The 23,816-nt window shown below is 46.5% G+C and overlaps 1 protein-coding gene across 1 annotated transcript; it reads right to left on the bottom strand.

Annotated features, from left to right (window-relative positions):
* Positions 1 to 10,713: 10,713 nt before the first annotated feature.
* Ddrgk1 (DDRGK domain containing 1) lies at positions 10,714 to 22,507 on the bottom strand. The gene is made up of 9 exons (XM_048348909.1): positions 22,336 to 22,507; positions 20,976 to 21,182; positions 18,686 to 18,798; positions 18,353 to 18,454; positions 15,526 to 15,648; positions 15,221 to 15,259; positions 11,914 to 11,970; positions 11,344 to 11,392; positions 10,714 to 11,015 (listed from the first exon to the last, which is right to left on the bottom strand). Exons 1-9 carry the CDS (start codon positions 22,424 to 22,426, stop codon positions 10,849 to 10,851), a joined length of 948 nt encoding a protein of 315 aa, XP_048204866.1. The 5' UTR covers positions 22,427 to 22,507; the 3' UTR covers positions 10,714 to 10,848.
* Positions 22,508 to 23,816: the final 1,309 nt, after the last annotated feature.

Raw genomic sequence — 23,816 nt, 5'->3', positions numbered from 1 at the left:
AAAGAAATTAAGACTATATATAGAATTAAGGCTTCTGATCAACTGACCTTCACATTAGGAAACTAGCCTGGATTACCCAGGTTGGCCCAATGTAGTCACCTAGATCTTTAAAAGTGAACAAGGGGCCATGCACTGGTGGCTCACACCTATAATCTTAGCTACTCTGGAGGCTGAGATCTGATTATCTTCAAAGCCAGCCCAGGCAGAAAAGTCTGTGAGACACTTAGCTCCAATTAACTTCCAGAAAACCAGAGGTGGAGCTGTGGCTCAAAGTGGTAGAGCACTCAGGGACAGGGCCCAGTCCCTAAATTCAAGCCCCATGATAACCAAAAACAATTTTTTAAAAAAAGTGAATGAAAAGCTAGTCCTCGGCTACTTAACACATGTAACCCTGCTAACTCAGGAGGCTGAGATCTGGAGGATGGTAGTTTGAGGCCAATGGCAGAAAAGTTGTCAAGTTCCAACTCCAAAAAAGAAATGGGGGTATGGCTCAAGAGGCAGAATATCATTCTGACAAGAATGAGGCAGAGTTCAAACCTCAGTACCATATACACACATAAATAGTGAAAGAGAAATATATGAGACAATTACACCTGTCATCTAGCTATTTGGGAGGATGAGTGCGATTGGAAAGATTGTAGTTCGAGGTTGACCCAGGTAACAAGTCCACAGGACCACTTCTCAAACAATAGCTAGATGCAGTGGTGCACACCTGTTATCTAGCTATGTGGTAGGCTAAGACTGTTAAGATTGCTGTTTCAGGCCAAGCTCGACAGTTGGGTAGTGTGTACCTGTCATTCCAGCTACAGCAGGAAGAAGAAAAAAAAAGAATTACAGTCTAGGTGTGTGCTCAGGCAGAAAGTAACCCTATTTCAAAAATAATCAGTGCACAAAAGGACTGGACACTAGCTCAGTTGTTGTGTCTATCTAGCAAGTATGAGGCCAAAATTAAAAAGGAAGGTAGAAGAGAAGGGAAAGATGGGTCTACAGAGTGGTCAGAGGTATGTGACAAAACTGGTTTTGCAGAGGGAGGAAAAGGGCCACAAGCCAAGAAATGTGGGTGGCTTTTGGACACCTGAAAATAAATCTCTTGAAATAAACAGAGCCTCGCCCTGATTTTAGCCCCACTAAGACCTTTCTTAGACTCTAAGCTAAAAACCGTACAATAACAAATCTGTGCAACATTGTTTGTGGTAACTTGTTCCAGCATCACTAGAAAACTAGTAGTATACACAAAGGAGATATTCATGTGTTGAATGACAAATGAAATCACAGAAACCTAAGTCCTATAGAAGAATAGGCAACAATAGAAGTAGATCAATGGATTCAAATGACAAGTAAGCAGTTGAAACTCAAGACATACAACCAAAATATTAAGGGGGGAAAAAATCTATCAAGTTAGCAAGGACTCCCTTGGAGTCACTTGGGAAAAGACGGGACTTTCTCTGTGATGGCTGCTGTTACCTCTGAACACTAAACTGGGGCAGTACATGGTACTTTAATCCACCAAAGTTAGGATGGCTATTCTGAAGGATTTTACCTAGGCCTTTTATGCCTGTTTAACCTACTTTTTTTTTTTTGGATACTCGTTTTTGTGTTTTTTTTTTTAAATGCAGTATGCAGTTCATGCTTCCCTAAAACTTTTTACAGCCTAGACTGGCCTTGACCTCACAGTCCTTCTGCCTTATCCTCTTCCAATCATTGATTATTAGCTTAAATCACCACAATCAGCTATGCTTGCTTTATAAGTAAATGAAGATCTTTGACACTGGCCCAAAGGGTTAGGAATTACCAGTAAAAGTCTTAGGAGTTATCTTTTTTGTTTTTCTTTTTCATGTCAGCTCTTGGGAATTATCTTATAAAAGTGTAACTGAGGGCTGGGGATATGGCCTAGTGGCAAGAGTGCTTGCCTCATATACATGAGGCCCTGGGTTCAATTCCCCAGCACCACATATACAGAAAATGGCCAGAAGTGGCGCTGTGGCTCAAGTGGCAGAGTGCTAGCCTTGAGCAAAAAGAAGCCAGGAACAGTGCTCAGGCCCTGAGTCCAAGCCCCAGGACTGGCCAAAACAAAACAAAACAAAAAAAGTGTAACTGAAATGGTTATGATCTAAGTTAAGTATGCTGACATCTATTACAACCTGTTTTATGAGCAGATAAGCTGTGCGTGCATGTGCACTTGTGTGTGCACATGTGCAAACACACAGAGAGCATGCCCATGAGCACCAAGTTAAAGAAAAAGCAAATATAAACTGTATTCTCTTTCTTACCACTATTTTTGACTGATCTGTACAGTGGACTTTAGATGGGTTTTGCTTTTATATTCCCTAATGTCTCCCTGTAATTTTTAATGTTTTTATATGATTGATGTATTGTTTTACAGCACTGGGACTTTATCTGACCTTATTTCATTATAAGAGAGGAAGCAGGAAGTAAAAAGAAGTCCTACTCACCACTTCCAAGTGAGTGCTGTGTACTCACATCTGCTTATGAAGCAGATGACTTTTTTTTTTTTTTTTTTTTGGCCAGTCCTGGGGCTTGAACTCAGGGCCTGGACACTGTCCCTGAGCTTCTTTACTTAAGGTTAGCACTCTACCACTTGAGCCACAGCGCCACTTCTGCCTCTTTCTGTGTATGTGGTACTGAGGAATTGAACCCAGGGCTTTATACATGCTAGGCAAGCACTCTACCACTAAGCCATATTCCCAGCCCCAATGACTCCTTCTTTAAACCTAAGTAACAGTAAAATTATTAAAGCATGGAAATTTATTCTCAAATCATTAATCAATTTTATGGAAACAGGCAGACTCCAAAAAAGGTTCCAGGTTTAATTTTTGTAAAAACTAGGGTAAATAGGTCTAGCTTTAAAGTCTTCTTTACAAACTTTCTATTTATATGATCACTGCAGATAAACATTGTAATGACTTTTTTTTTTCTTTTTGCCAGTCCTAGGTTTGAACTCTGGACCTGGGCACTTCATCTGCTCAAGGCTAGCACTCTATCACTTGAGCCACAGCACCACTTCTGGTCTTTTCTGTTTATGTGGTACTGAAGAATCAAACTCAGGGCTTCATGCATGCAAGGCAAGCCCTCTACCACTAAGCCATATTCCCAGCCCTTATGATGACCTCTTAAAACATATTATCTACCTGTGCATCTGTTTGCCATTTGTGACCATTTTCTAACTTTTTCTCACCTGACTTGCATTTTCTTTTTTAGTACTACACATACTGGGGTTTGAACTCAGAATCTCAAACTTAATGCTTGTCTGGCATTGGACCACTAGAGGCATGCCTCCAGCCCTGCTTTTTATTGGTTAATTGGAGATGAATTGAATCTCTCATTAAACAATACTGTTGAAAAAAGTGAACATCAGAGCCTAATTCTGGGCTAAGTCAAGGCTTGGAACTAGAGGTTCCAGGTGCATGCTTTAAGGGGCACCACAATAGCCTACGAGAGGTATGGAAGGGGAAGCTGGTTGGTGGGATACAAGGACCATATAGGCTTAAGAAATGAGTTACTGGCAGGTGCCAGTGACTTAGACCTGTAATCCTAGCTACTCAGGAGGCTGAGAACAAAGGATCACAGTTCAAGGCCAGCCTGGGCAGGAAAGTCCATAAGACTTTTATCTCTAATTAACACCAGAAAACTGGAGGTGGCACTCTAGCTCAAAGTGGTAGAGCACTGTCCTTGAACAAAAGACCTCAGGAACAGCACCTAGGCCATGTTCAAGCCCCATGACTGACAAAAAAAAAAGTTACTGATTCAAGACACTTCTTTTTTTGTTATTGTTTTGTTCTGTTTTCCCCCTTTATTGTCAAAGTGAAGTACAGAGGGGTTCAGTTTCATATGTAAAGACACTTCTTTTCTTTCTTTCTTTTTTTTTTTTTTTTTTTTATTTTTGGCCAGTCCTAGGCCGTGAACTCAGGGCCTGAGCACTGTCCCTGACTTCTTTTTTGTTCAAGGCTAGCACTCTACCACTTGAGCCACAGCGCTACTTCTGGCCGTTTTCTGTATATGTGGTGCTGGGGAATCGAACCCAGGGCCTCATGTATACGAGGCAAGTGCTCTTGCCACTAGGCCATATCCCCAGCCCCGTAAAGACACTTCTTAAACATTCCCAGAGCTGGGTATTGTGGTACATATCTGTTATCTCAGCACCTGAGAGGCTGAGTCAGGATTTCTAGTTCTAGGCTAACCTGTGCTACATACATAATAAGACCTTTTTTTTTTTTTTTTTTGCCAGTCCTGGGGCTTGGACTCAGGGCCTGAGCACTGTCCCTGGCTTCTTTTTGCTCAAGGCTAGCACTCTGCCACTTGAGCCACAGCGCCACTTCTGGCCATTTTCTGTATATGTGGGGCTGGGGAATTGAACCCAGGGCTTCATGTATACCAGGCAAGCACTCTTGCCACTAGGCCATATCCCCAGCCCCGAGACCCTGTCTTAAAATAAAAACAAGCAAGACAAAAACACTCCTCCCTTCTTCCCAGTTCACCAAATATAGCTCAAATCTCGGGACTCAGCGTACCATTCCCTTCCTACCTTTAATGTCACTCTTCACCCAACAGTCCATGCCCACCTCATGCCTTACACCTCTACTTCATCTGCTCTGTCTCTGTTAGCCGCCATTCTCTTTCATACACTTGCCTCGCTGAGGGACTGGTCAGCTATTAGGGTAATACCACTACAACTCCCCTGTGTGTAGACATTTTTTTGCTCTTCCCCAGGGAGGCTTAATGTCATGCTAGGTACTCAATAGGTTCTCCATAGGTGGTTTTTTTTTTTTTTTTTTTTTTTTTTTTTGGCCAGTCCTGGGCCTTGGACTCAGGGCCCGAGCACCGTCCCTGGCTTCTTCCCGCTCAAGGATAGCACTCTGCCACTTGAGCCACAGCGCCGCTTCTGGCCGTTTTCTGTATATGTGGTGCTGGGGACTCGAACCTAGGGCCTCGTGTATCCGAGGCAGGCACTCTTGCCACTAGGCTATATCCCCAGCCCTGGTTTTTTTTTTAATGTTCTTCAGATGTTTTAAAATAATTTTTAGTATTACAAAAACCCAACCTTTATTCTGTGCTTGGTTATTGTGGTAAGACTAAGGGAATGACCCAATGGCCAGATGAATGGAGTGGCTACTTTTCTCTTTTCTTTTGGAAGTACTGGGGACTGAACTAACAGTCTTGCACTTGATAGGCAGGCACCCTACCTCTTGTGCCACATCTCCAGCCCCATGAGCCCCTTGAGCCCATCAAGGGTTCTTTGTGTTCATTTTAAACTTTCTGATACAGGGAATTTTAAGCATATGAAAATAGGGAAGCATAATCTCCATGTGCCCATTACCCAGTCATTTTCAATAAGTTTTCAAGTAATGGCCAATCCTATAAAATGTCATTTTTAAGAGACAAGTTGTCCTCTATGGCTTTCCAACCTTAGGGCCTTGTCAGTAACAGACTTTGAAGATTCATGAGAAAGATAATTTATAATGAAACTAAACTGAGTCAGAGTAGATTCTACTGTAAGCAAGAATAGACGTACACTGGACTATGTGTGAAGACACCCAGGACAGGGACCGCTTGAGAATTACAAAATCCCACACTAAGTTGGCAAACATTTGGCCAGAGCTCCTTTTGTGGGGAGAAATCCAATAGGTAAAGGACTCAGGTAGATAGGTCTTGGGAACCTGGATCATCAGTCACTTGAATATCTGATAGTCCAGAGTAAATAAACATCATATCTTCAGATAGGCTGGGAATATGGCCTAGTGGCAAGAGAGCTTGCCTCATATACATGAAGCCCTGGGTTCAATTCCCCAGTACCACATATATGGAAAACGGCCAGAAGTGGCGCTGTGGCTCAATTGGCAGAGTGCTAGCCTTGAGCAAAAGGAAGCCAGGGACAGTGCTCAGGCCCTGAGTCCAAGGCCCAGGACTGGCAAAAAATAAAAAAAAATAAACATCGTATCTTCAGAAAGGAAAAAAACGTAAAATGTAGTCCATATAGTAGAGTATTTGTTTAACAAGCCCCAGGCCTTGGGATCCAATCCTCAGGGGACTATCCCCTCAACACAGAGACACGCAAAGTAAAATAGAGCTAATGAAAGCAAACATAAATCCACTGTACTAAAATATTTGCACTTCTGACATGTTCAGATCAGTACTGTAATCTTTTTTTTGCCAGTCCTGGGGCTTGGACTCAGGGCCTGAGCACTGTCCCTGGCTTCTTTTTGCTCAAGGCTAGCACTCTGCCACTGGAGCCACAGTGCCACTTCTGGCCATTTTCTATATATGTGGTGCTTGGGAATTGAACCCAGGGCTTCATGTATACAAATCAAGCATTCTTGCCACTAGGCCATGTTCCCAACCCATGTACTGTAATCTCTATAACATTAGATGTATCCAGCCTACTTTTAGAATATAGAAGCAGTTAAAACAATTTCATATATCAAATTAAGGAATTTTAGGCAAGTACAGGTGGCTCATGCCTATAACCCTAGCTATTCCAGAGGTTGAACTCTTGAGGACTGAGCTTTGAGACCAATAAAGTCCATAAGACTTATCTCCAAAGTAATCCAACAAAAAGATGGGCTGGAAGCATGGCTAAGTAGTAGAGCACCAGCCAAGCAAGCAAGCTAAACAAGTGTGCGGCTCTGAGTTCAAACCCCAGTACCATTAAAAAAAAAATAGGTTGCTGGGGATCAAAGTCAGTGCCTTATGTATACTAATATTACTAAGCTAATGGGGGGTTTTAAGTAAATGCTTAGAAACTTTTCAGTTAACAATGTTTAAATGTCAAAAAAAACTTAGGTTGTTTAGCTTATAAATTTTCATTTATTAGTTGTATAAGCAGTTAAACACATTTAGCAAAATGTTGATTATTTAGCAAATGTTTAATTTATCAATTTGTTAGATTAATGGACTCATACTACCTGGGCACCGGTAGCTCACGCCTGCAATCTTAGCTCCTCAGGAGGCTGAGATCTAAGGACTGCAGTTCAAAGCCAGCCTAGGCAGGAAAGTCCCTGAGACTCTGATCTCCAATTAACCACCAGAAAACTGGAAGTGGTACTGTGGCTCAAGTGGTACAGCGCTCTTCAGCTCAAGGACAATGTCCAGACCCAGAGTTCAAGCCCCATGACTGACCAAAGCAAACAAAACAAAACAAAACAAACTCATACTAAATAGTAAAGGGTTTGTTTTTTGGGGAGGGGAGGGGAGGGCAGGCTTTTTTCCCTCCATACTAAGGCTTTTCAAGAATCTTGAAAGGCTTCAGGATATAAGGAAGGGATGTGCTTTTTTCCTGATTTTGGCTATTGCATGGTCTTGAGGCTGGTGTTGAGGCTACATTAGCCATCTTGCTACATAGTTGACAGTGGAGAAGATGGCTGAAGGGAACTGCGAAGAGGCTCCAGAGCTATTACGCTGTTATGAGTAACCCCTTTTACTGGGGATTTCAATTACTTGTTTAATCTGTACCCCCTCCCTTGCTCTTCTCAACCTCACTTGCCCTGTGGAGTCTCATACTGATAGTCTCTGATGCTACTTCCAGAGGTTCTGATTCTGATCCTGGATACAGCCTGACATGAAACTAAGGAATAATCTCTGGATAATTCTAATGAATAATCAGGGTTGAGAATCATCGATCTAACTATAAGTCATCTGTTTTGACTTCATTATTATTTTGCTGGTCCTGGGGCTTGAATTCTGGGCCTGGGCATTGCCCTTGAGCTTCTTTTGCTCAAGGCTACACTCTTACTACTTGTGTTATATCCAGCTTTTTCTGAGTAGTTTGTGGGAGGTAAGAGTTTCATGGACTTTCCTGCCTAGGCTGGCTTTGAACCGCAATCCTCAGGTCTCAGCTTCCTGAGTAGCTAGGACTACAGGCATGAGCCACCAGTGCCCAGCTCTGTTTTCACTTTATAATGTTCCTACCGCATACTGTGTTTCTTCCTTCTCCTACTAAGACTGTGGGCTCCAGATGGCTTTCCAAACAATGCATGCATTCCATTCACTGACTTGAAGTGCCTGGTGCTGATAAGTTACCAGAGTCACCTCTTATTTGGAATTGAATTCCTATATATTCAATGCTATGGCACATGAGTCAAAATCACCCTTGACAACTCCTCTCCTTAGGAAGACTGTGATCCTGGAGCCTGATGCACTGTTTCTCCATTACCATCCACACAGCCAACCTCCTTCTGGGCTGGAACAGAAAACTGCCACCTCCATCAGGCACCAAAGTAAGTAGATGGCTTATGTTTAGGGACCACCTTGTATTAAAAAAAAACAAAGCAGAAAACCTCCATATTGAAACACGTGCCTCACTCTCAGCACAGCAGGATCCTCAGGTCATGAAGAACCCACAGGAACCAGTGAGACTGACCCTACAGGAGACACACATCTCCATCTCACACCCACTTCTGAGCATATGGTTCTCATATCCACCAGTGGGTGGAATCACCCACGACACTTAAACCTTTTTTTGTCAAGGATTCAGGGATGAATTTTTGTGACTTGCTGTATGAACAATGTGTCTCCACTGTACAATTAAATCCAGCTCAAGCAGGCCCTCCTCATCTGCCTGTCTCCACAAGCAGCTGGCTAGCCTTTTTTCTTCACTGACGTCCCTTTCCTCCATCTCAATCGCTGCTGCTCCCTAGGACTCCACATTTGGCACTTCCCATTAACTCTTCTCAGAGCTCTTGGCCCAGATTTGGATTCTTGAATCTAAAAAAAAAAAAAAAAAAAGGGCCAGGCCCCAGTGGCTCACGCCTGTAATCCTAGCTACTCAAGAGGCTGCGATCCGTGGATCACAGTTCAAAGCCAGCCCAGGCAGGAAAGGCCATAAGACTCTTATCTCCAATTAACCACCAGAAAAACAGAAGTGGCGCTGTGGCTCAAATGGCTGAGTGCTATCCTTGAGCTGAAGAGCTCAGGGACAGCGCACAGGCCGAGTTCAAGCCCCACAATTAACCAAAAAAAAAAAAGTAAATAAATGGAGAAGGCTGGGAATATAGCCTAGTGGTAGAATGCTTGCCTTGCATACACGAAGCCCTAGGTTCAATTCCCCAGCACCACATATATAGAAAAAGCCTGAAGTGGGGCTGGGGCTCAAGAGGTAGAGTGCTGGCCTTGAGCTAAAAGAAACCAGGGGGCTGGGGATATAGCCTAGTGGCAAGAGTGCCTGCCTCGGATACACGAGGCCCTAGGTTCGATTCCCCAGCACCACATATACAGAAAACGGCCAGAAGCGGCGCTGTGGCTCAAGTGGCAGTGCTAGCCTTGAGCGGGAAGAAGCCAGGGACAGTGCTCAGGCCCTGAGTCCAAGCCCCAGGAATGGCAAAAAAAAAAAGACTTCCTCTTTAGTTAAGGAAGGTATGACCTAAGGGATTTCCTCACTTTCACTCTCAGGGGGTATGGGTAGAGAAAGAGCTTGGCTGGGCCATAGTAGCTGGGCCCAAAGGGCACAAACCGTTCTTTCAATGAAGGAATGGATGAATGAATGAGAATGGTGGCTTATGCCTATAATCTTAGCTACTCAGGAGGCTGAGCTCTGAGGATCCTGCTTCAAACATAGCCTGGACAGAAAAGTATGTGAGACTCTTATCTCCAGTTAACTAGGTAAAAAGGCAGAATTAGAAGTGTGGCTTAAGTGGCACCAGTCTTGATCGAAAATGTTAAGGGAGAGTGCCCTGGCCCTGAGTTTTGGCAGACACAGGTATGCCCACATATGTGTGTGTACACATACACACATGCATACACATACACAAAGAATGGGACTTCACAGTCAGGGTAGCTCAAACTACTTTGGGAGGTAAAGTAGAAGGTGTGGGCTCTCTCTCTCGACTTCCCCTTGCTTGGGGGGGAAGGGGCTTGTCCGTCCCTTCCTGGGTGGTCCTCTATCGCTCTCACGTGGGAGCGATGGCCACAGGTAGCCTCGTCTCTCTCTCTCTCTCTACTTCCCTTGCTTGGTGGGGGGGGAAGGGGCTTGTCCGCCCCTTCCTGGGTGGTCCATTATCGCCCACGAAGGAGCGATGGCCACAGGTAGCCTTGGTGACGTGTGGTCACAGGGTGCCCCAAAACCGCCAAGAACGACACGGATGCGTGGGCCCCTGGAGAAAAACCTCTAGGGCTTCTGTTTATTCAAATGAGGAGTCTCCCAGATATACCCCAAAGGCGGGCACAAGAGAGGGGCCCCTGATTGGTCCCAAGGAGCTGTCCCTCAAATGATGTCAGGAGACTTCCTTTGTTGGCAGAGGTCCAGCCCCCTATGGATGGGCCCCCTGGGGTACCCCTCCACCATAGCACACGTGCTAGCCCCAGGGACAGGGGCTTCTCTTCCTGTTAAAGACAGGAAGGGGAGGGACAGGCCGAGGTCAGCTGTGGCCCCTTAAAGGTGCAGCTGACCCCAACAAGAGGGTTTTTTTATTTGAGGCCAGCTCTATAAAAGTTAATGAGACTATCTCAATCAATGGCTGGGCATGGTGGCACCTATCTGTCATCTCAAATTATGGAGGAAACACAATGACTGGGCAGAATGGTGCATGACTAGCAAAACCTAGGACTGCCAAAAAAGCAAAAAACAAAAAAAATCCAGAGGAGTCGGGGAAATTCACCAGCTCGCAAGGAAACCTGCTCACTCTCAGATATCCGGAGATCCAGATTTCACCTGCCTATCTGAGATCCTCGCCAGGTATTCTGCCACATGAAGCTACAAAATGCTCAGCAGTGCTCACAGACCTTTAATCTACAACTTCTTGGCCATACTCCACCACTACCCCAATGTGGTAGGGAGGGATGAAGACGTGTGGCCAGATAAGCTTTGCCAGCTCAAAGTCCAAGAGGAAAGAGCTGGAGTCAGGCAGGAGCCTGAACAGGGGGTTCTTGGCCCCAGGCGATGAGGGAGTTGCTGGCCTGGGCAAGCTCGGTGATGGACACCCGGCCCCGCTGTCGGATGAAGTTGGCCACAGCAGCCAGTTCCTCTGGGGTTATGTAGATGAACTTGCCCCGGTCGTCAATCACACCTGTGGGGACATGCAGGTTGTGGGGCTGAGCTCTCCTGGACCCTCCCCCAATGGCCTGACAGTGACCATCCACTCCTTTGCATCTGACTCAGAGCCCCACAGGTCTCCTGCCTGCCTGGCCTTTCCTGACAGCAAGTGAAATCAGGTGCCTCTGGCTATCCTTATCACTCCTCAGCCGACCCCCTCCCTAAGGGTGACTCAGTACCCCTTGCTACACAACCCTCCACCACCCATAACAGTCATCCTGCCTATGACAAGTCCCTGTACCTCCCTGTGCTAGCCATTCCCCAAGGCCAGGCCCTATAGTAATTGATTCTCACCCTCTCACCTGTTAGAGTGCCCTCAGCCAGCAGATCCTGGATACGGTTTATGGTGTCCTACGAGGAGAAAAAGTCTCAGAAGAGAGAGAGGTGTTGTGGTCCCCAAAGTGGGGGGAAGCCATCTGCAACCTCCCTTCTACTGCAGCCAAATCTCCCCTGGTTTGATCCTGTGCTTCAACACTGGAGGAGTTTAGGGCCGAAGAGGTTCTTGCTCTGACCCCTGAAAGACTCTCAAGGATTTCAGTCAGGAAGGGAGTGATGGAGACATCTAGTCATGAGGTAGCCTCTTTACAAGAGTTGTCAGGGTAACCGGATTTGGGCTATTTGGTGATGGGGCTGGTAGAGATGGAATTCAAATTTTATTTTTCCTTTCTATATATTCTTTTAATCTAGTAGAAATGCAGGACTCTTTGAGTGCCAAGAGATTCTTATACTCTCCTCACTCTTGTTGGAGGCAAGTTTGAAGGGGCATTAGGGATCTCTATCATTAGGTTAGTTCTCCTCTTTCGCCCTCACCTTGTTGTCTACAAAGACTCTGTGGCCACACTCCACTTAGCAATCCACCTTTCAGGGTTTACCTGAGTTCGAAGGCCCACGTGGGAAGCCAGGTCTTCCAAGAGCACAACCTTGGATTGCTACAAGAAGTGGGAGAAAAAGGGAGAAAGGCTGAGTTTGGTCAAGTCATTGCCACCATGTTACTCCCTGAGGCTCACGTTTTGATCTAATCTATTTTTTAAAATTATCTACAAGCTGGGCACTAGTGCCTCATGCCTGTAATCCTAGCTATTCAGGAGGCTGAGATCTGAGGATTGAGGTTCAAAGCCAGACCAGTCAGAAAAGTCTGTAAGACTGTCCCCCAAAAGCCAGAAGTGGAGCTGTAGGTCAAATGTTAGAACACTAGCCTTGAGTATGAAAGCTCAGGGACAATGCCTATGAGTTCAAACCCCAGGACTGGCATAAAAAACAACAACTCACCACCAAAAATATTGTATTCAGGGTTGAGGATATGGCCTAGTGGCAAGAGTGCTTGCCTCATATACATGAAGCCCTGGTTCAATTCCCCAGCACCACATATACAGAAAACGGCCAGAAATGGTGCTGTGGCTCAAGTGGCAGAGTGCTAGCCTTGAGCGGGAAGAAGCCAGGGACAGTGCTCAGGCCCTGAGTCCAAGCCCCAGGACTGGCAAAAAATAAAAAATAAAAATAAAAAAAATTGTATTCAAGACCTGTGTTTACTGAGAACTGAGGCAGAACAGAGAACTGAGAAGGTGCAGAGAGAAAATAGTAAGACACAGCTCCCACTCATTAAGTTCAGAGACCAGCTGGTGAGACAGGAAGATGGACAGGAGAAAAAAAAGATAAAGGGCCTCCATAAACTGAGATCTCTCAGAGCCCTTAGGTAGGGGGCTCATTCCTGTCTCACCTGTGTTCCCTACCCACTCAGCCTAGACCCTCCACCACCCTGACATATCCACACTTCCTGACATATCCACACTTCTTTTCATCCATTCTCTTCACACTGTCTAAGGCACTGAGCCCACCCTGAAAATAACTGTCGCTAACATTGACGAGTGCTTCCCGTGTGCAGCCCCGTGCTCCACGTGCTGTTGTCACACTCTCAGTAGAAATATGAGTTCCCAGGGGTGCAGCTGAGGCTCCACGGCTGGGTCTACACATGCATGAGCCCCCGCCTCCCCCATAGGCAGCATGTGACTCGGGAGAAGGCGGTCCTTTACATTTCTGTGAATCTTGCACAGCAAATGAGCTGGGGGAGGAATGACACTGTGACACCTCCCCAGCTGCACATGGCATGTGACTTGTTTGAAATGCCAAACCGTATGTACAAGTAGGGAGGCAAGCAAGAGGCAATTGGGCCAGGGAACAGGCAAGCACAAGGTGACCTGGCCAGCTAGCCACTACCCACAAAACAAGTTCCAGGCATTGGGCTCAGTGACAGCTCAGAGAAGAACCACAAAGTCAACATGAGGACCTAGCCAAAAGCATGTTGGGAAAAAAAAATGACCAGAGAAACAGACAAACCCAGCCAGGGTCAATAGTAGAGTGGACTGGCAAAAGCAAGCAATGCCTATATCTCACATCAATATTCTATGTGCAGAAACCTTCCTCCAGCTCTGTTGATAATCCTTAGTCTAGAAGGCCCAATCCGGGGCTGGGGATATGGCCTAGTGGCAAGAGTGCTTGCCTCGTATACATGAGGCCCTGGGTTCAATTCCCCAGCACCACATATACAGAAAGCGGCCAGAAGTGGCACTGTGGCTCAAGTGGCAGAGTGCTAGCCTTGAATAAAAAGAAGCCAGGGACAGTGCTCAGGCCCTGAGTTCAAGCCCCAGGACTGGCCAAAAAAAAATAGAAGGCCCAATCCCTTGGAGTGAGGAAGAAGATGAGTGGGCTGAATTTCAGAAGATCTCCCCCCTGCCAGAAAACAGCTCTGGGGACTGGGAATATGACCTAATGGCAAGAGTGCTTGCCTCGTATACATGAAGCCTTGGGTTCAATTCCTCAGCACCACATATATAGAAAAAGCCAGAAGTGGTGCTGTAGCTCAAGTGGCAGAGTGCTAGCCTTGAGCAAAAAGAAGCCAGGGATAGTGCTCAGGCCCTGAGTCCAAGGCCCAGGACTGGCAAAAAACAAAACAAAACAAAACAGAAAAACAGCTCTGGGAGAATCAGTCTGCATAGACTGGAGAAACTGCTACTCCAAAGAACTTGGAGAAACTTGGAGAAAGGAACCGCCAGAGAGCCACTAAGGACCAGAATAGCCCTAGACTCTCCTCTAGTCTCTGCAGAGGAGAAGGTGACACTGACTATGACTCCTTCCTCTAAATCTACCTGGAAAGGTTTCCTGGACAAGGTATTTTGGGACCAAGTTGCAGCCAACTGTGTAGGAGGGGATAGCCAGCAGGACAGTGTAAGAAATCCTGCCCAGAGCAGCAAACCCCACCCGAGTGTGCAGGGGAGGAAAAAAGGTTCCAACAAAAGGGAATATTTGCAGCTGGAGGAAGCAGGACGCTGTGGAAGCTACCAGCATCTCTCCTTCTTAGGGACCCTGAGCCTCAGGCTGTGAGCCCACCCTTTCGCTGCAGCTGGGAGGCAACTAAACTCTGCTCTCTTTCAGGAGTGGTGGGGGAGGATTATGCAAGCCCTGGTTCCTTGGCAGCCCCTGATACCACCCCCACCATCGCCCCCGTTCCCTCTGCACTCCTTCCCTCAGCCGCCTCTGCACCTCTGAGTTGCACTTGAAAACCTCTCCCCTCGCTGCATCCTTTGTGGGAGACAAGTTGCCTAGCAGCAAAGCAGATCAGGACATGCTTATGCATCCCAGAGCAGGATCAGGGTGGCCTCTGAGGTAGCTGTGGGCTCAAGGGGCACAATTCTGCCTTGCCCTAATTTCAAAGGAAATACCACCCTGGTTCTCCTAGAAAACCCATGTTCCTGGTCAGCAGCACATGACAGAGGGTGCCTGCTTCAACTCAGCAGAGCCTCAGTGTGACAGAACTGACAGAAAACACATGTGAGCAGATTTGAAAACACAATGACTCACTGAGCGTGGGGTCTGAAGAGCAGGGGGATCTGTCAAACCCAGTGTGAGGATGCCATCAGAAGCTCGAGCCTCCCCCAGACACCCAGTCCTCCTTCTTTACCTCCCAAGTCTGAGAGGAAGGGGCTTTCCTGGCCTAGACCCAGCAGCTTAGCTCCTCTGGGCTCTGCCACTCCTAGGAAAGACTGAATAATCCACCTGTGCCTGCAGTGATGCCTGCCTTCCCCCCTGGGCCCTACGAATACACATACACACACACACACACACACACACACACACAAACACGTGTGTCAGGAGCTGACACCAGTGTTCTTCTGAGTCTCTTACCTTAATATAGTTGATGAATTCTGTCAAGAAGCTGTGGGACTAGAGGGGCAGAGAAATCAGAGTGAGTATCTTCCTGATAGAAACAAAGGCTCATGTCTGGCCCCAACGGTGTTACTCTCTGTTCACCTGCCTGCTGCCTGCCTCTGCGCCAGCCCAACCACCTGATTGCAAAAGCAGCGCAGTGTCCCAAGGTTTGGGGTGATGGGACACCATTCTCCACTGAGAACAAGGATCCTGCCACAATGGCCTACTAATACTGAGGCCCACCCAACTCTCAGTTGCCAAGCCAAGGGCTGTGGGCTTACCTGCTCCTCCGTCATGGTCTCACCCACACCCTCCTCCTCTACCACGAAGGCCTCCTTCAGTTTCAGGTACTCTTCATGCTCCCGCCGGGCTTGCTCCTCCCGGGCCTTTCTCTCCTCCTCTGCCTGTGGACACAGGGGAGTAACAGTGAGGGCAGCTGTCTATTCATCCCTGTTCTGGGTTCTGCTATCCCTGTAGGACATCTGGACATAGAACCCAGTCTACTCTCAGTGAATTCAAGACTCCCACCCCATGGTCTTCCAGGTAAACAACAGGCAGAAAGAAAGGCTTCTCTTGTCCTCAGTCCTATCACCACCCAAACAAAGTCTCCTCAGCCTCTTTCCCTGCCCTCCTTCCTCAAGAGGTAAGTTAGCAAGAATCTCTAAAAAAAAAAAAAAACCTTGGCACAATCCCACCTTCTCCTTACTCAATCATATCCAGATGTTGTGAACAAATACCAGGCTCTTTCTCACTACCTATACACCCAGAAGCCTACTCCAAGCTGGTTTCTGGGTACCCCGCTCCACTAAAACACTTTCTGCTATGGTCTCATTCGTGCCCTCTACTTCACAAATCCAAAGGACAACCTTCAGGCCTCAAATCCCTGCCATCGTAATGGTTCTGGGTATGGCAAACCATCACCTCTCCTCCTCTGGCTTCTACCTTCCATTTAATGGGCTTCCTTCCCACCTCCAACATTCAGCCCTTCTCTTGCTTTCTCTTCTGCACTCTCTGGGCCACCTTGCCTAGCTCACAGCCTCAACACCCCTGTGATTGTCAGTTGTATTTCCACTCTAATCTCTCCTACCAAACACACAACTATCCACATGACACAGGCACCTAACAGACCTTGTGATCTATCCCCCACATGTCTGGTCCTCCTATTGGTTCCCTGGCTCGACAAATCCCACAGTCAGCTGGCCAGATACCTTGGTCAGAAATGAGATCTCATTTACTTTCTGACTTCCTTAAAATTCCCTAGTCTACTTACATTGCTCTGACACCATCACCAACTAATAAAATGGCCTCATTCCAACCCAAACCATTTGCCAAAACACTCAGCTGTTTCTAAAATATGAAACAGGGCTGGGGATATGGCCTAGTGGCAAGAGTGCTTGCCTTGTATACATGAGGCCCTGGGTTCAATTCCCCAGCACCACATATACAGAAAATGGCCAGAAGTGGCGCTGTGGCTCAAGTGGCAGGGTCCCAGGACTTGCCAAAAAAAAAAAAAAAGAGAAACCAGTAAAATATGAAACAATAGGTGTGTATGTGTTCATTTACATATCTATTATAGAATATGTGTAATGTAAATGGATCTATTTATAGTATATGATATGTAATATAAATACTAACAAAAATATATCCACAAATGTGCAATACAGTGGTCAAAAGAATTTTTTAAAAAGAAACAATAGGATGAGGGAGAATTATGGAAAGGGATGACATTGATAAAGATGTACTGCATTTATAAATTGACATGTTGAATTGAAATCTTTTTTTTTTTTTTTTTTTTTTGCCAGTCCTGGGGCTTGGACTCAGGGCCTGAGCACTGTCCATGGCTTCTTTTTGCTCAAGGCAAGCACTCTGCCACTTGAGCCACAGTGCCACTTCTGGCCTTTTCTATATATGTGGTGCTGAGGAATCTAACCAGGGCTTCATGTATACGAGGCAAATACTCTTGCCACTAGGCGATATTCCCAGCTTGGAATCCTTTAAACTATTACTTAAAGATAATAAAATCAGATGCCAGTGGCTAACACCTGTAATTTTAGCTCTCAGGAGCCTGAGATCTGATGATTGTAGTTTGAAGCCAGCCCAGGCAGTGAAGTTCATGAGACTTGTATCTCCAATTAACCATCAAAAAGCCAGAAGTGAAACTTAGCTCAAGTGTAGAAATAGCCTTGAGCAAAAACACTGATAGTACCCAAGCCCCGAGTTCAAGCCCTAGGAACATACACACACACGATTAAATAAATAAAATATGAAACTATGCTAAGGCAAGTAACATAAGAGAAAAGCCTAGGAATGGGAAGGGGAAGACAGGAGAGAATGAAGGAAGAGGTGACATAGTCCAAGAAGCATTATACTCATAACCTAATTTCTGGAACTGTAACTTCTTGGCACAACTACCATATCTCATCATCATCATCATCATAATGAAAAGCCTAAAAGCAGCTTGTCATTATAGGAAGCAAGTGCTAAAAAAATGAAACAATGAGTCAAGGTCCAAGGTACACAGGAACATGCTCACAGTGGCTAAGGCTGCAACAATTAAACAGTATCACTGTGTTACTTTTCAATACCATGAAAAAGTTTTTATCTCCTGTAAAAGTCATTTATGGGGCTGGGAATGTAGCTTAGTGGTACAGTGCTTGCCTAGCATGCATGAAGCCCTGGGTTCAATCCCTCAGTACCACATAAACAGAAAAAAAAAAAAAAAAAAAGGAAATGGTGCTATAGCTCAAGTGATAGAGCACTGGCTTTGAGCAAAAGAAGCTCAGGGACAGTGCCTAGGTCCTGAGTTCAAGCCCCAGAACTAGCAAAAAACTCAAACAACAACAATAAAAAGTCATTTATGTAGGTCCTTTTCTACCCCTTCAGTGTAGGCTGCACACACACTTCTTTTCAAAGAAGTATGGGATGGCAAGAAAACACAGCAATACCCTACTGGATTTCCTGTGAGGTTTCACAGTAATACTGTTTCCATAAAAGTGACATTTTTGATGCCCGGGTCCAAATAAGCCACAGCCCATCCTCTAGGATGGAGGGGTGAGAAAATTGTATAGAAGCAAGGTGTGCTGAGATAGGGTCAGGTGTCAGCCTCACCTTCTGCTCTTCCTCCAGGCGAAGCTGTTCCTCCTCCTTCTTCCACTCTGCCTCACGCTGGGACTCCAAGCGTTTCCGTTCCTCACGTTCAGCCTCCTCTGCCTGGAGAGAGGCCTTCATAGTGGTACATTACCCAACTCCAGATAGTTTTCCCACCTCCCAGACAGGCCAGGGATGGCAATGGACACAGACTAAGGTTGGAAGAGACAGGAGCCAGGCAAGCAGCAACCACCAGCACAGTATAGAGGGGAGTCCCAAGGGCAGAATTTCAAGAACAGGGAAAGGAGGGCAATCCCGGACCTCCCGTAGTCATGCTCTGTCCCTTTTCCTTGCCTCACGCTGAGCTTTTCGAGCCTGCTTTTCCTCTAGCTTCCGTAGTTTCTTGGTTCCAATTTTCCCTGTCAGGTGAGTTTCCACTGGCTTCTCAATTCCTTCTTCCTCTTGGTCTGGGTATGGTCAGAGAGATAGTTCAGGTCCTAGCCAGAGAAAATCTGCCCCATCCTTTTCCCTCACACCACAGGGAAAGCCCCTTCTCCTCACCTCTGTCCTTCAGAGGAATCTATTGTAAATCACATATGTGCACATATGCATGAGTGTATGTAAGTACATGTGTATGTGGGGTAGGGTTGGGAGCTGGGAGGGACTAGGGACAGATGAGACTTTATAGATAAAGTGCAGATCTAAGAGAGAGGTGCTGATATTCAAATGTCTGAGGATCACAGGTGGGGGATAGCTGGGCTTGTAGAAATCCCTGGCTTCCATTTCTGTACTAAACTTCCATGGGTGATGATCCTAGGGGGGAAATTTACCCCAACCCCAAACCTGAAATCCTAGTCAGAAATGTCTGAGCATTCTGGGCTCAGCTTCTGGCCAAGATTCTTCTTTTGTCCTACCAGAGCCAGATGACAAGTTAAGGATCAGCCTTAATGGAGCCTCAGTGGTTCACAGCTATAATCCTAGCTACTCAGGAGGCTGAGATCCCAGGATCACAGTTTGAGCCCAACTCAGGCAGGAGTCCATGAGCCTTTTTATCTCCAATTAAGCACCAAAAAAACTGGAGTGGAGCTGTGGCCCAAGTGGTAAGAGTACTATCCTTCAGTCAGGGACAATGCCCAGACTCTGAGTTTAAGACCCAGGCCTAGAATATACACACCAAAAAAAAAAAAAAAAAAAAAAAGATCAGCCTTAATCCCAGGACTATATACCAGGGCCAGTTGAAAGTTAAGGATCTTGGCTGGGAATATGGCCTAGTGGCAAGAGTGCTTGCCTTGTATACATGAAGCCCCGGGTTTGATTCCCCAGCACCACATATATAGAAAACAGCCAGAAGTGGCGCTGTGGCTCAAGTGGCAGAGTGCTAGCCTTGAGCAAAAAGAAGCCAGGGACGGTGCTCAGGCCCTGAGGCAAGCTCCAGGGATGGCAAAAAAAAAAAAAAAAAAAAAGTTAAGGATCTGATGACGACTGAGTAAAGGTTCTGCTACCAAGTCTGAGACAGGAAGGCTCTATTTTTTTTTGTTATTCTTTTTTGTTTTGCTTTGTTTTCTTTTTTTTTTCTTCTTTTTTTTGTCAGTTGTGGGGCTTGGTAGCACTCTATCACTTTAAGCCACAGTTCCACCTCCATGTTTTGCTTTGTTTTCTGAGACAGGGTCTTGAATGGCTTTGGTTGGTCTTGAACTCATGATCTTTCTGCCTCAGCCTCCTGAATGCTGAGATTACAGGTATATACTACCATTCCTAGCAAGTTTTTTTCTTCTTTTTTTGGCCAGTCCTGGGGCTTGAACTCAGAGCCTGGACACTGTCCCTGAGCTTCTTTTGGTGAAGGGCAGCATTCTACCACTTGAGCCACAGTGCCACTTCCAACTTTTTCTGTTTATGTGATACTGAGGAATCGAACCCAGGGCTTTATGCATGCTAGGCAAGCACTCTACCACTAAGCCACATTCCTAGCCTTTGTTTTGTTTTGAGACAGGGTCTCAATATGTAGCCCAGCTTGGCTTCAAATTTGAGACATTTCTACCTCAGTATCCTAAGTGGTAGGATTAGAAGTGTGTGCCACCACACCTGTCTCAGAGAGCTTCTTTTTGAGGCAAAGGTACTAATCCTAAGAGCTCAAGGCAAGAGCCTCAATTACCTCTAGCTTCTGGGGAAGACCCAGATACTCCCTCTTTAGACTCAAGACAGCCTTTAAATATTGTAAAAAAAAATAGCCTTTTCTCCAACCTTAAGGAATATATTGGTCTCCTAGCACCACAAATTAAGGAGGCCTCTATGTGAACAGAAATGTCTCTACCTCCAGATCCTTCTTCAGGGGTTATAAGTTACCCCACTCCAGGAAGGGTGCTAGAATATAAGAGATGGGCTGAGGAATTCCTGAATCAGTGTGAAGACCTTTGCCCTCTTGCTTAAATACTGAGAGGGGGCTTACCAAATGGACTCATTAGGATCCAGAAATGTTGGCCCCCATGGCCAAAGTCCAGATTCTAAATCTTTACCTACCCTACTCTGTGACTCCCAGACATCCCTCCTGCACTGTTGCTTCACATTCAACAAACCCACTAAGTTTGGGAAACTCTTCACTCCCAATCCAACCCTCTTCGCCATAAGGCCTCTGAGCCCTTCTTACCTACGGCTGCAGCTTCCTCCTCGTTGTCATCCCCTTCTGCCCAGGTCACACGCTGGGCTCGACGCTGGGCTTGAAGGCGGCTGCTCAGGTCCCTCCTGCGCCTGGGCCTGCCTCCAGCTCTCTGCTCTTCAGGCTCGAGGGGCCAAAACTGGGATGGCTGGCCTGCCACTACTGGCTCCTCTTCATTCTGCAGTGGCTCTTGACCAGCTTTGGGAAGAGAGGAACCACAATGTTATCAGGTGTCCCAGCCCTCCTGATCGCTGGGGAAGCCACATAACAGAAGCCTCCTCCTCCTTCTCCTCCTCAACCTCCTTCCAGATTCTTAATGCCCTTAGCACCAAGCTTCAACTTCTAGTCTGGTGATAAGGCCTTTACAACTGATTCAGAAAGCTCACCTGTTTTCTCTGCTTGTGATGAAATTTTTCTCGGCCTTCAATGCCCCACTATTCCAGTTTGCCTGTAGTTATATTCCCACCCTAGTGTCTCCAGATCTCAGTGAAGGCCCAGTTCAGAACTACTTACTTATTGCTTAACCCCATCTGCCATAGTTTTGTATACCACCCCAACTAGAGGGCACACCTACCAGGCAAGGTTTAAGTCTCAGCCCTCAGGAAGATGTTTCCTATCAGTCTTATCTCAGGTTCGCTCTCCCTTGCTCTTGGAGCAGGCCCATGCTCTGAAAGAGTTTATGGGGCTAAGGAGTGGAAGAGATAAATACACAAACCCCTATGCTGACAAAAAATGGGGATGGGGGCTGACAGGTGCATCTGTCCTAGGTGCATCTGTCCTGTGCCCTGGCCAACGAATGACCTGATCAGGATGCAGAACCAGGTGGGGCAGAGGCCAAGGCAGCCTAGATGCTCTCCCTGGTGAGGAAGGAAAGAGCTTCAAGAGACTTTCCTGGAACCCATTCATAGTTCCTCCAGCCCCCTGTGGGCAGAAAACACTCAGATGCTTCCTACCGGCACCCAGGCTGGAGCCAGCCTAGGAGGGGAAAAACTCTGTGGCCTACCCTAAGAGCGCAGACGGTAATAAATGAGGGGTGTCTGTTAGGACCTGGCTGGCCCCTGTGGTATAAGTGCCAGGTGGTGAAGAGAAGGATGCCGCAAGAGTTTCGTTTAGGAGTGGAAGAAGAGGGTAGGGGGACTGACTCCCGGTTCCCAGATTTGGTTTTAGCTCTGAGGATCCGCACCGGTCCCCGTAGTTACCACATATGGGCATGCGTACAACTTGTCTGACTGCTCCCTAGCCCTGCCAGGAACGTCGGCGCCTGCGCATTGACCGCAGAGTCATGGCCTACAAAAGCTCGGAAGCCCGAAGGACCAGATCTGACCGGTTCCGGAGCGGTAGCATCTCCTACCTGTTGCCCCTCGGCTCCTGATGCGAGTCAGGAAGAGGATAAGGCCGACAAGTAGAGTTGCCACCGCCAAATACACCACAGGCGCCACCATGACGACGCCTCCTTGCAGAACCAGCGCGAGATCTCACCGAGAGACCCGGATCACCCGGGACCCGCCCACTGCCCAAGCGGCCCCTCCCATACCTCCATCTAGACCCCGCCCACTCCCCAGAGGGGCCCGCCCAGGCTATGCGCTTTGCTTAGAGGCCGTTAGTTTTTACTTTACAAGAGCTTGACGCTGGCGGCTCAGGCCTGTAATCCTAGTTGCTCAGGAGGCTGAGATCTGAGGATCTTGGTTCAAAGCCAGTCCAGGCCGGAAGGTTTATGAGACTCTTGTCTCCAATTAAGCACCAGAAAGCCAGAAATGACACTGTGGCTCAAAGTGGTAGAGAGCTGGTCTTGAGCAAAAGAGCTCAGGGACAGTGCCTAGGCCCCGAGTTCAAGCCCCGTGACTTACAAAAAAACAACAACAAAACAAGCAAACAATAATTTTTTAAAAAAAGAGTTATGGAGGTATTTGTAAAAAAAACAAAACAAAAAAACAACCCCATGATATTAAGTGTGTTAAGTGGAAATAATTGTAAAATGTTATGTATGATAGTCGACAATGTTTAAAGCCACTGGGGCTGAAAATATGGTACAATAGTAGAGTGCTTGCCTAGCATGAGAAAGGGTCTGGGTAAGATCTTTATCACCACAAAAATAATTAAAAAGCAAAATTATATTTTAAAAAATGAAAAAATTGCCATAGTGTTAATAGAGACACAAATATGGGGAAAATGCAAGAAAAAGAAAAAGATACTTAGGAATGATCTACACGATTGGAATGGCAGAGAAAGGAAGGCATTTGGTTTTGTTTTTAGGCCAGTCCTGGGCCTTGGTCTTATGGCCTGAGCACTGTCCCTGGCTTCTTTTTGCTCAAGGCTAGCACTCTGCCACTTGAGCCACAGCACCACTCTGGCCATTTTCTATATATGTGGTGCTGGGGAATCAAACCCAGGCCTTCATGAATAAGAGGCGAGCACTCTTGCCACTAGGCCATATTCCCAGCCCCAAAGGGAGGCATTTGGAACTGAGGAGAACTTTGGATGTGAGAAAAATCTAGCCAGGATATTTGTCTCCTTATAGATCAACAGGGTTGAGTTGGGTGAACTGACTGGCTAGTCAAAAGTTTCTTTACAGGGCTGGGAATATGGCCTAGTGGTAGAGTGCTTGCCTCACATACATGAAACCCTGGTTTGATTCCTCAGCACCACATATATAGAAAAAGCCAGAAGTGGTGCTGTCAGTCAAGTGGTAGAGTGTTAGCCTTGAGCAAAAAAAAAGAAGCTTAGGCTCTGAGTTCAAGTCCCAGGACTGGCAAAAAGAAGTTTCTTTTCTTCCTGACTGCTACAGGTTCATTTCTTCCCAAGCTGTGCTTGGTGGAAGAGGATTACCCGCCC

This window comes from Perognathus longimembris, chromosome 6 (assembly GCF_023159225.1).
Source record: "Perognathus longimembris pacificus isolate PPM17 chromosome 6, ASM2315922v1, whole genome shotgun sequence".
NCBI lineage: Eukaryota > Metazoa > Chordata > Mammalia > Rodentia > Heteromyidae > Perognathus > Perognathus longimembris.
This window is presented reverse-complemented; position numbering and strand designations above follow the sequence as displayed.

Coding starts and splice junctions, on each gene's coding strand:
- Ddrgk1 (XM_048348909.1), bottom strand. CDS start 22,426: ATGGTGGCGCCTGTGGTGTATTTGGCGGTGGCAACTCTACTTGTCGGC. Junction 18,455..18,685: donor CTCGAAAAGCTCAGCGTGAG/GCAAGGAAAAGG, acceptor GCCTCTCTCCAG/GCAGAGGAGGCTGAACGTGA. Junction 15,260..15,525: donor AGACCATGACGGAGGAGCAG/GTAAGCCCACAG, acceptor CTGCCCCTCTAG/TCCCACAGCTTCTTGACAGA.